We start from the raw sequence: 10,882 nt of genomic DNA, 5'->3' as shown, positions 1-10,882 counted from the left end.
ATACATAGGAATTGCAATTACAAACAACTTAAATTGGAAGGAACACGAAAAAAATGTTGTGCGGACAGCTAACCAAAGACTGCATTTCATTGGCAGGACACTTAGAAAATGTAACAGATCTACTAAAGAGACTGCCATCCTCTTTTAGAATAATACTGAGTGGTGTGGGATCCTTATGCGATAGGATTGACAGAGTACATTGACAAAGTTCAAAGAAGGGCAACACATTTTGTATTATCATGAAATAGGGGAGAGAGTGTCACTGAAATGATACAGGATTTGGGATGGACATCATTAGAACAAAGGCGTTTTTCGTTGTGGTAGAATCTTCTCACGAAATTTCAGTCACTAATTTTCTCCTCTGAAAGCGAAAATATTTTGTTGAGACCGACCTATCTAAGGAGAAACGATCATCATAACAAAATTAGACAAATCAGTACTTGCACAGAAAGATACAGGTGTCTGTTTTTTCCACACACTGTGCAAGATTGGAATAATAAAGAATTATTGTGAAGGTGGTTCGATGAACCCTCTGCCAGGCACTTAAAAGTGATTTACAGAGTATCCATGTAGATGAAGATGTTCAGGTAGACCAGACAACTGCTGGATGGTCATTGGTATATGCGGAAGTGAGTTGGGAGAATGGGCAGGCCAGTCCATTTGCCAAATATGCTCTCATTCCAAGAGCTCCTTCCCCTGCACTATCCGATGTGATTGCACATTGTCATCCATAGAAATGAAGTCGATGTCGAATGCACCCCTGTAAAGACGCATATGGAGGGTGGAGTACAGTATCACAATGACGCTGGCCAGTGAGTGTAGCATGGTCAAAGCTTTGGAAGTCAGTACTCGCATGCAACATTATGCCTCCCCACACCATAACACCTTGACCACCAAAACAATCATTTTCGATAATCTTCCTGGATGAATTACCTGTTCCCATCTCTCGGGATTTGAGGGCATGCCATGAGTCACTGAATGTGCTCTCATCGAAGAAAAGCACACAGGACACATGACCCCACTCCTCATTGTTCCAGTGCCTATGCACTTGTGACAATCGAAAATCTTTAAACACAGCACACTCACTGCACAGAGGTATTGTAACTTTACACCTTTCCCATGAGCGGTTATTCAAGGGAGAATTCGGCCCGGAAATCATTTTTATGGATGACAACGTGTGCTTGCATCGAACTGCACTGGTGAAGGAGCTGTTGGAACGAGAAAATATTCGGCTAGTATTCTGACATCCCCCCCAACTTAAATCCCAAGGAGCATATGTGGACTGCATTGGGGAAACGTATTGTAACACATCCACTTGCACCAACGACTCTGCCCAAGTTATTAACCGTCTTGTTGGAGGAATGAAATACTGTATTGCGAAGATTCCTTACCTATCTTGTGGCCAGATTGGGAGAGGGTGAAAGTACATGTGTTTTCAATGTTATTGCATTTATTAATATTCTTTGGCAGTTGTAACTTGACATTATAGTCGCTTATGCGACTGCACAGTATACATCGAGAATTCACATCCCTCGCTTCTCCGTTACCATTCATTTTTTAAGGCTTGTGACGATAAAGCTCTAGATTGCGTGTTTTTGTGTCAACAGGTACCGGGCGTATTAACATCCTTCATGTCACGAAAAAACAGCGGAAGGTAAACAGCGCTGACACCACGATTCTGCCGAACTGAATAGAATTATGCTGACCGAGAAAAGCAACACTAAATTAAATGTCGCGCTGTTCTGGGTACTTCCAACAAGGACCGACAAAGCCAGGAGAGGTGAGCCTTGGTACGCACACGCCCCACACACACTGCACGTGTAAAGTTTGGCACGCCGTGGCCGGCCTTGCTGTAGATGTATGTTATTTGAAAATATGTTGCGTTTTAAGAGGGCTTCATACTGCTTGTGTTACAAAGCGAGTATTATTTACCCCATTCACTTCTGTGATGGGGCTGTAGTAAGAAATACGATGAAACTTCCTGGCAGATTAAAAATGTGTGTCGGTCCCCTAGTTCGAGTCTTGGCCTGGCACACGTTGTAATTTCACAGACGTATTTTTAGGCACATAAATTAACATAGGTACTCGTCCGATATGAAATGTTCTTGAGGCTATCATGCATTGTATTTATTTTGTTATATATGCACTCCTCGATAAGATGAGCAGTCAGAATGTCAACATCGTTGAGAGTCCACGAAGTCTAGGAATAATCGATGACGGGTTGGCAAAAACACGTCAGTTGTAATTGTAAGCGGTCTACAGTCATGCATATGAATGATAAGCTAGATCTGTCAGAAGCTGTCAGACTACGTCATTTTGAAACGTATCCTCATATCTTGACTCGTCATGATTCTTTTCGCTAGGTGTCCCACTACTTATTTTGTATTATCGTGTACGTCACTACACTCGATACGATTTCTTGATAATGCGTTACTTACGTGTACAATGCGTTACGTATCAAATCCCTTTTGATAACTGTTAAGAAGAATGATGCGGAATTACATCTTTACATTTTTATCTCGCAGGTAATATAGAGTTTCATTACCTTGCGCAACCGATAATATTTTTTCTGTTTCTGTTGATTTACCAGAGACAATCTCCGTTTTGGCATGTTTACGTTTGGGATGCCTGTGACGACATTGTGTGGCCTAGTAGTGGAAGACAAATAGAAATTTTTCGTTTTATGTTTCTCAGTTTATGTTTATCCGCTAGTAAATAACTTTGTAGTATTTATGAAAGGCATGTCTGGGGAAAAAAAGAACAAGTAGTTTACAAATAAAGCAATTAATGAGCTCTAGGGAATATTATATGAGACTTATTCCATGGGGAGTAATGTAGAATGTTTGTCATTCCCAGTTATTTGTAATAATGGATAAATATTTAATTAAATAAATATATTGAAGTGTGTGAGGTAAGAGGACACGGTGATTGTTATAGAATAAACGTTTATACAGATACTGAACGTTACGAGGCAGATTTTATTGGTGATGCTGGCATAAGGCTTCACTTTGCATTTATAAACGTCGGAAATTTCGCCCTGTTATTACTGGACGTTGTATACTGTAAATGCGGCATATAAGTATCATAGTATCCCCAGTTTAATATCCCAAGTATACGGAGAACACTGTTTCTCTTTGGAAGACAGCAGGAGCTAGGAACGTGTAACTACTGTATTAAACGGAATATATTACCCGTCCCATACCAGTATAATTGTACTGGATCTACCATATTCTACAAACAGTAAAATAATAAAAAAAACTTCAGCAAACAAGACATGACTCAGGCACCACCAAAACACAAGACTGAAAAACTCGCAGAGGTTGCTTTCCAAACCAACTAAACTACAACAAAGGTGTTTTAAATATGGGGATCAAGTTATACAAAAATATCCCGACACCAACAAAGAACATCACAGAACTAAAAGATTTTGAAATAGTCAAAGGATACTTATAATATAGTCTGCTTTTAGTGCATTCAGAAATTTTAATAATCTGGCTCTTAAAGAGCAACGTATCTGGACATTAAGTATATGTCAAATTAATTTTATCCACTTATGTTATACAGGCTATGGAACTGTGAGTAAACAGGCAGCTGGTGTCTGCAGAGTTCAAATATTACTTCATTGTGTTTTTATTTAAATTTTCTCACAGATTAATACCCGTTATGTGAATAAATATACCTTTTAAATGTAATCCTCACAATACTTCCTATCATCTGTCATCATACCACGTACTCTGACTCTTACTGTATCTTGATGTACTTTCTGAACAAAGTATGATCTAAAGGACCAGTAAAAAATATAATACAATTTAAAATAAAAGCTGTTTCCACGAATTAACTGGCACTTTTGCACTTAAAAGCAAACTAAATAATTTTATGGTATGAGGTGCATTCTTCCCCATTACACCATTATTCGATATCAAAATTTGGAAGTGTTCATTCCCATCTTCCAGTCTCTGAAGTTGCCTTTGTTCTCTGTAGCTATACTTTGTTTTAGCTTAATTGTTGTTGGAGACTCTTGTATGTGTCAGTGAACTGCAGATTGACCATTATTGTTGAGTGGTTTATGGACGTTACATACAATTATGTACTATAACATTATGTACATTGTGATCATAATTGTGATTTTTATAGCTCCTGTGGATTACTCTTGTACAGCCATATACTTATAACATATGACACATTGTCATGCTTACACAAATAGATAGTAGGGATATATGATAGGTTACACAGTAAATACATAAAATAGATTGCTCAGTATATACTACAGTACCAAAGTTTAAAAAGTACAATTTTGTGACTATATTATCTTATATTGTGCATCAGTGGTTCTAATTTTGGTTTAATTTGTAACACTAATTTCTAAGGCTAGTTTCTCATAATGTATTACATGAAACTTATTTCGCACAGGATGAACTTTTGCTCACTATCTGCTCATGTACTCAGCCACACTAGGCCTATAAAATTCTTCTGCTATTAGAAACAATATAATGAAAGGATCCTTGCTACTCACAGTATAGTGGAGATGCTAAGTTGCAGAAAGTCATAACAAAAAGACATCTATTAGAAACGTTTCTTAGGGTTGTACTTTGGTTCTTCCTTGAAAATTTGAAGTGCATGTGAAAGACACCACAGTTGTACTGTACTATGTACCTGCAAAGTACCACAATCTTCATCCATCCATCACCTTGTTCTATTGGAACCACCAATAAAGAGAACCTTCATCAGAGTTGAATGAGTCACAGTATACATTATTGTAAAACAAAGACATAACAGAAACTTTATCTTTATACTGTATTAACAGTAAACTAGAACTATACTTCGTTACACTTTTCACACTTATGTCATATAATTGAGACAGTCAGTAAGGAAGCTGTTGTTTCCTTCTTCCTTTTCCAAAACTTGCTTCATTTTCTAAGAATGAGCTTATTTCCTCTCATCTGACCATTTGACTCCAGCTGTTTTTCTGTTTGTTGTATCATCCTGAAAACCTCTGAATTTTTCAACTTCTACTATGAATTTGTTTCGGTTAACAAGGCCTCCAGTGCAGTCACACACACCCCCCTCCCAAAAATACAGAAGCATCCGATTCCACCCGTCTGCTTTGACCCATGACGTCACAAATATGACGGAAATGACCATACACTACGACTCCAATATAGTGCCTTAGACGTCATTACGTAAACATGACCACAAACACGATAATACATTGAAAAATCAACACACACACACACACGTTCCACGAAAAACCTAATGAAACTAACAGGACAAGTGTGGGAAATTGGAGGTTTTTGGGTGGGAACAAAGTAAATATAAACAAATTTCAACACACACCATCATACCAAACCACACAAAATGATGAAAAAAAAAAAAAAAACAACAACACAAAACTCTCCAAATTCCACTAAACACAATATCCTCTGGAATCGAACACTTCCCTTGGCCTGTTATCCTTACAACATCTCCACATATAGCCGTCCCTGGTCCGAGACGATGGAACTTTAGTAAGCCTCATTCCTTCACGACACACTGAACGCTTCACAACTTCATCCAAAAATCCAAATAGTTGCAGAAATTTTATTAGAGACGCTCTGTCGCCCATCATTGCCGACAACCAAAAACTGTTGATCTTGCCAGTCATATCCATATCTACCAGACATAAGAAAAGCAATTTACCAAAATTCACACACGACGAACAGATAAAAACTACAATAACGTTAACATAAAAAACCAAAATTGTTAACTCACTGAAAAATATTCCGCTGAAAGCACAAACACTACCGATACCACACAAGTGCAAAGCTACCACGCAAATGAACCACGTGTGCCACGTAACACGCTACCCATAAACACACCACCAGAGAGAACCACCGACCGCAACAATACGCCACCTATAAACACGCCACACACCCAAACTAAACCAAAAAAATCACCTAACACAGAACACACAAACACACCACCAGAGAGCACCACCGATCACATCAAAACGACACCTACAAACACGCCACTCTCACAAACTAAATTCCGCGCCCTCGTGACGTCACACACCACAACAGCCTTACGTCACGGGTCAAAGCCCCCTCCCCCACACACATACACACAAACACATTTTCTTTGTGTTGTGTGTTTTCTTGTTTTGTAAGAATGTTTGGATCTTCTTTGTTAAAGTGTCTTGCTTCATTCTCCCTAGATGTCCATAAAGAGTAACACATCTTTTGTTTTAGGGCAGAATGCTTATATTTCCTTATTTGGTCTCAAAACAATCTTTGTTCTTAATTAGGCCTAATATTTTCTGCAAGGTGGTTCTTTGTCTCTTTTAAAGCTTCTAACACCATTTTGCATCTAGATAAAGTAATGTTTCTAACCCATAGGCGACTTCTGTTACTTACAACCGTATCGTAATGCTTTAATTTAACATCTTTAGACTAAATATTTTTTACTGCGGAGTGTTCTGTGTTTCATTTATGCTCTTTTAATTTTCTCAGTCCTGTTTTTAATTGTGATTTCCCACTTTTTATGATTGTTTTTCACCCAGATATGTTAAGTTTTTGTTTTCTTGATGTTGCCATACTTTCTTGTTAAAATTCATGGCAAGTTAGTTACATAGGTCATGTATTTTGTCATTTCAAACAATATTTGAGGACCTGCCTTTTCATCTGTCTGCTTCAGATGTACTACACTTTTCTTTGCGTTCTCTAAGGTCCCACCTATTATTACGAAATTGTATCCACGGGCCAAACAGTTTATTGCTTCTTTCTATGTGCTCAGTTTAATGCAGTTTTTAACTTTTTGTTTTTCTATCATTTTTCATTCTCTTATAAGTTTTTGCAACACACAACTGATTAATAATAGTTACACACACTCTTCTTGTCTGAGTCCTGATACAATTTTGAAGGAACTATGAGATGTGTTTTTTTAAGTTACTTCCAGAGTTTTCTATCTACTGCAAATTCCTTGAAGGTTTTGAGGAGGCAGCCTTTTGTCTATCGAGTCATACGCCTTTTTAAAACCAACTATTGTTAGCACTATCTTTTTATTTGATATTTTCATTGAACCTCATATCCAGCATGGTAGTCAGTCCATTGTGGTGGGGTCGCCATGTACCCTGTTGGTTGTAGCCCCCTGTAGGCATCACTCTGCTGATGCCTTCACCATTAACTCCCTATGTATGCCAAGGAGTAGATGCCCATCGCCCTGGGGCATCGGGACTCCTGGCAATGGCCATCCTGCCAGGTGGCCTTTGCTGCAGCTGGATAGAGCCCGTGGGGAGGGCCCCTGGTCGGAGTGGCTGGTATCAGGGCGGATGACACACCATGAAGCATAGTATGTCATCTCTTGCTGGTGCTCCGCCGCCAGCAGCCTCTAAACGGGCAAAGTATAACTTTAATGCTAAGAAATATGACCCCAATTTGTTCCCCTCCCTGGCCACATCATGGGAGGAACGCCAGGCTAAGAATGGTAGTGAAGCTTATTCGCCCCGGTACCTTGTATGTACGAGAGGTGATGGGGAGTCTTTCATGTCCATGAAGCCTCAGTTTTTTGTGGAGTGTTTGGAGGACAAGTTTGGGGTGGTGGAAGGCTTGTCCAAAATGCGCTCTGGGTCTGTTTGGATACAAACAGCATCTTCTGCCCAGTCACGGGCGTTACTCACTTGTGGCAAGTTGGGGGATGTTTCTGTTACCATAAGAGCTTAAATATGGTCCAGGGTATTATATTCCACAGGGACCTTCTTTTGCAGTCTGATGACGAGCTGTGCACCAATTTAGAGTGGCGAGGTGTTCATTTCATCCGGCGCATCCATCGGCATCTGAGGGATAACCAGGTTGCCACCGGTGGCTTCATCTTGGCCTTCGAGGGTGACACATTGCCTGAGAAGGTCAACGTGATGGTCTGTCTACTGCTGTGACTTAAAGCCATATATCCCTCTACCGATGCGATGCTTTAATTGCTGGAAGTTCGGCCATATGTCTTCCCGCTGCACTTCCAGCCCCACCTGCCATTGATTTATCAGTTTGCAGCCCAGGACTCCTCGCATCTATCTGCTGGAGAGCACACGATGACCTGTGTGGTAGTGACCACTTCCCCATCTTCCTGTCACTCCCCCGGTGTCAGGCCCATAGACCCCTGCCCAGATGGGATTTAAGCAAGCTGTTCTGGGAAACTTTCACCTCTGATGTCACCACTGACTCTCCCCCCACAGGGTAACATCGATGTCATAGTTGAGCAGGTGACTACCACAATCGTTTCTGTGGCAGAAAACGCAATCCCTCGCTCTTTAGGGTGGCCCCAGAGAAAGACAGTCCCTTGGTGGTCGTCGGAAGTCGCTGAGGCAATGACAGAGTGTCAGCGAGCTTTACAGTGACATAAGCGGCACCCTTCGCTAGAGCATCTAATACCCTTTAAGCAGCACTGTGCCCATGTACGCCAACTTATAAAATGACAGAAACAGGAGTGTTGGGAGAGGTACGTGTCGACCATTGGGTGCTGTACGTCACCTTCCCAAGTCTGGATGAAGAACAGACGTCTTTTTGGGTACCAGACCCCAACAGGTGTCCCTGGCGTTACCATCAATGGTGTGCTATGTACTGACGCAAATGCGATTGCCGAGCACTCTGCTAAGCACTACGCTCAAGCCTCTGCGTCGGAGGACTACCCCCCAGCCTTTTGCACCCTCAAACTACGGATGGAAAGGAAAGTTCTCTTGTTCACTACACCCCCCATTTACGGAGTGGGAGCTCCTCTGCGCCCCTGCACATTGCTCCGACACAGCTCCTGGGCTGGATCGGATACACAGTCAGGTGATTAAGCATCTCTCATCTCACTACGTGCACCATCTCTTCGTCATCTTCAACCAGATCTGGTGCGATGGCATCTTTCCATCACAATGGTGGGAGAGCACCGTAGTTCCAGTGCTCAAACCCATTAGAAACCCACTTGATGTGGATAGCTATTGGCCCGTCAGCCTCACCAATGTTCTTTGTAAGCTGCTGGAATGTATGGTGTGTCGGCGGTTGGGTTGGGTCCTGGGGTCATGTGGCCTAATGGCTCCATGTCAGGGCTACTTCTGCCAGGGGCTCTCTACCACTGATAATCTTGTGTCCCTCGAGTCTGCCATCCGAACAGCCTTTTGCAGATGCCAGCACCTTTTTGCCATATTTTATGATCTATGCAAAGTGTATGACACCACCTGGCGACATCATTTCCTTGCCACATTATACGGGCGAGGCCTCTGACGCCTGGTCCCGATTTTTATCTAGAATTTCCTGTCACTCTATACTTTCTGTGTCCAAGTTGGTGCCTCCCATAGTTTCCCCCATATCCAGAAGAATAGGATCCCGCAGGGCTCTGTATTGAGTGTATCACTATTTTTAGTGGCCATTAATGGTCTAGCAGCAACTGTAGGGCCGTCCATCACACCGTCTTTGTATGCAGGTGGCTCCTGCATTTTGTACTGCTTCATCAGTACTGGTATTGCTGAGTGGCACCTACAGAGAGCCATTCACAAGGTGCAGTCATGGGATCTCATCCACAGCTTCCAGTTTTCAGCCGCTAAGTCGTGTGTTATGCACTTCTGTCGGCATCTTACCATTCATCCAGAACCAGAACTTTACCTTGATGACGATTCACTCGCTGTAGTGGAGACATATCTATTCTTAGGACTGTTTTTGGTGCTCGATTGACTTGGCTACCTCACCTTTGTCAACTTAAACGGAAGTGCTGGCACCACCTCAATTCCCTCTGCAGCCTGAGCAACACCAACTGGGGTGCAGATCGCTATACGCTGCTGCAGCTCTACAAGGCCCTTGTTAAATCCTGCCTTGAGTATGGGAGTCTGGTTTATGGTTTGGCGGTGCCCTCAGTGTTGCATGTACTCGACCCAGTGCACCACTGTGGCATTCGCCTAGCGATGGGAGCTTTTAGAACGAGTCCAGTAACCATTGTCCTGGTGGAGGCCGGAGTCCCTCCATTGCAGATCCGACATGCACAACTGCTCGCCAATTATGTTACACACATTCGTAGTTCTCCTGAACATCTGAATTACTGTCTCCTTTTTCCACCCACAGCAGTTCATCTCCGACTTCGGGGGCCCAGGTACGGACTAATGATTGCAGTTCACATGCGATCCCTTCTGTCTGAACTGGAGTCCTTCCCTTTACCATATCCCATCGAGGTCCGTCTGCATACACCTCCATGGCGTACACCTAGGCCGCAGATTCGTCTGGACCTTTCGCATGACCCTAAGGACTCATTTATTCCTGCCACTCTCTGCTGTCACTTCCTCTCGATTCTTGACATGTTCTGGGGCTCTGAAGTGGTTTACACCGATGGGTTGATGGCTGATGGTCATGTTGGCTTCGCCTACGTTGATGAAGGCCATTTTGAACAGCATTCCTTGCCCGATCGCTGCGGTGTATTCACTGCAGAGCTGGTGCCCATATCTCGTGCACTTCAGTATATCTGTTCATGCCCCGAGGAACCGTTTCTTCTCTGTACTAACTCCTTGAGGAGCCTACAAGCTATCGACCAGTGCTAACCTCGCCATCCTTTGGTAGCATCCATCCAGGAGTCCATCTGTGCCCTGGACAGGTCCTGCCATTCAGTGGTGTTTGTATGGACCTCAGGACACATCGGCATCCCAGACAACGAACTTGCTGACAGACTGGCCAAACAGGCTATGCGGAAACCGCTTTTGGAGATGGGCATATCTGAACCTGACCTGCATTCTGACTTACGCCGTAGGGTTTTTCGGTTTTGGGAGATGGAATGGCATAACAGTACACACAACAAACTGCTTGTGATTAAGGAGACTACGAATGTGTGGAAGCCTTCCATGCGGACTTCTGGCAGGGAATCAGTTGTCCTCTGCCAGCTCCAGATTGGC

At 42.6% G+C, this 10,882-nt stretch overlaps 1 protein-coding gene across 1 annotated transcript in view; it reads left to right on the top strand.

Annotated features, from left to right (window-relative positions):
* Positions 1-2,405: 2,405 nt before the first annotated feature.
* Positions 2,406-10,882, top strand: part of LOC124547979 (sulfite oxidase-like) — a 126,874-nt gene continuing 118,397 nt past the window's right edge. Inside the window, exon 1 of the mRNA XM_047125146.1 lies at positions 2,406-2,525. Coding sequence (XP_046981102.1) covers positions 2,488-2,525 — 38 coding nt within the window. The 5' untranslated portion in view covers positions 2,406-2,487. The remainder of the gene's footprint in view (positions 2,526-10,882) is intronic.

The sequence above is a fragment of the Schistocerca americana genome, chromosome 1 (genome assembly GCF_021461395.2).
Source record: "Schistocerca americana isolate TAMUIC-IGC-003095 chromosome 1, iqSchAmer2.1, whole genome shotgun sequence".
Taxonomy (NCBI): domain Eukaryota; kingdom Metazoa; phylum Arthropoda; class Insecta; order Orthoptera; family Acrididae; genus Schistocerca; species Schistocerca americana.
Note: the sequence above shows the minus strand (reverse complement) of the source record. Positions and strands in the feature narration are given on the sequence as shown.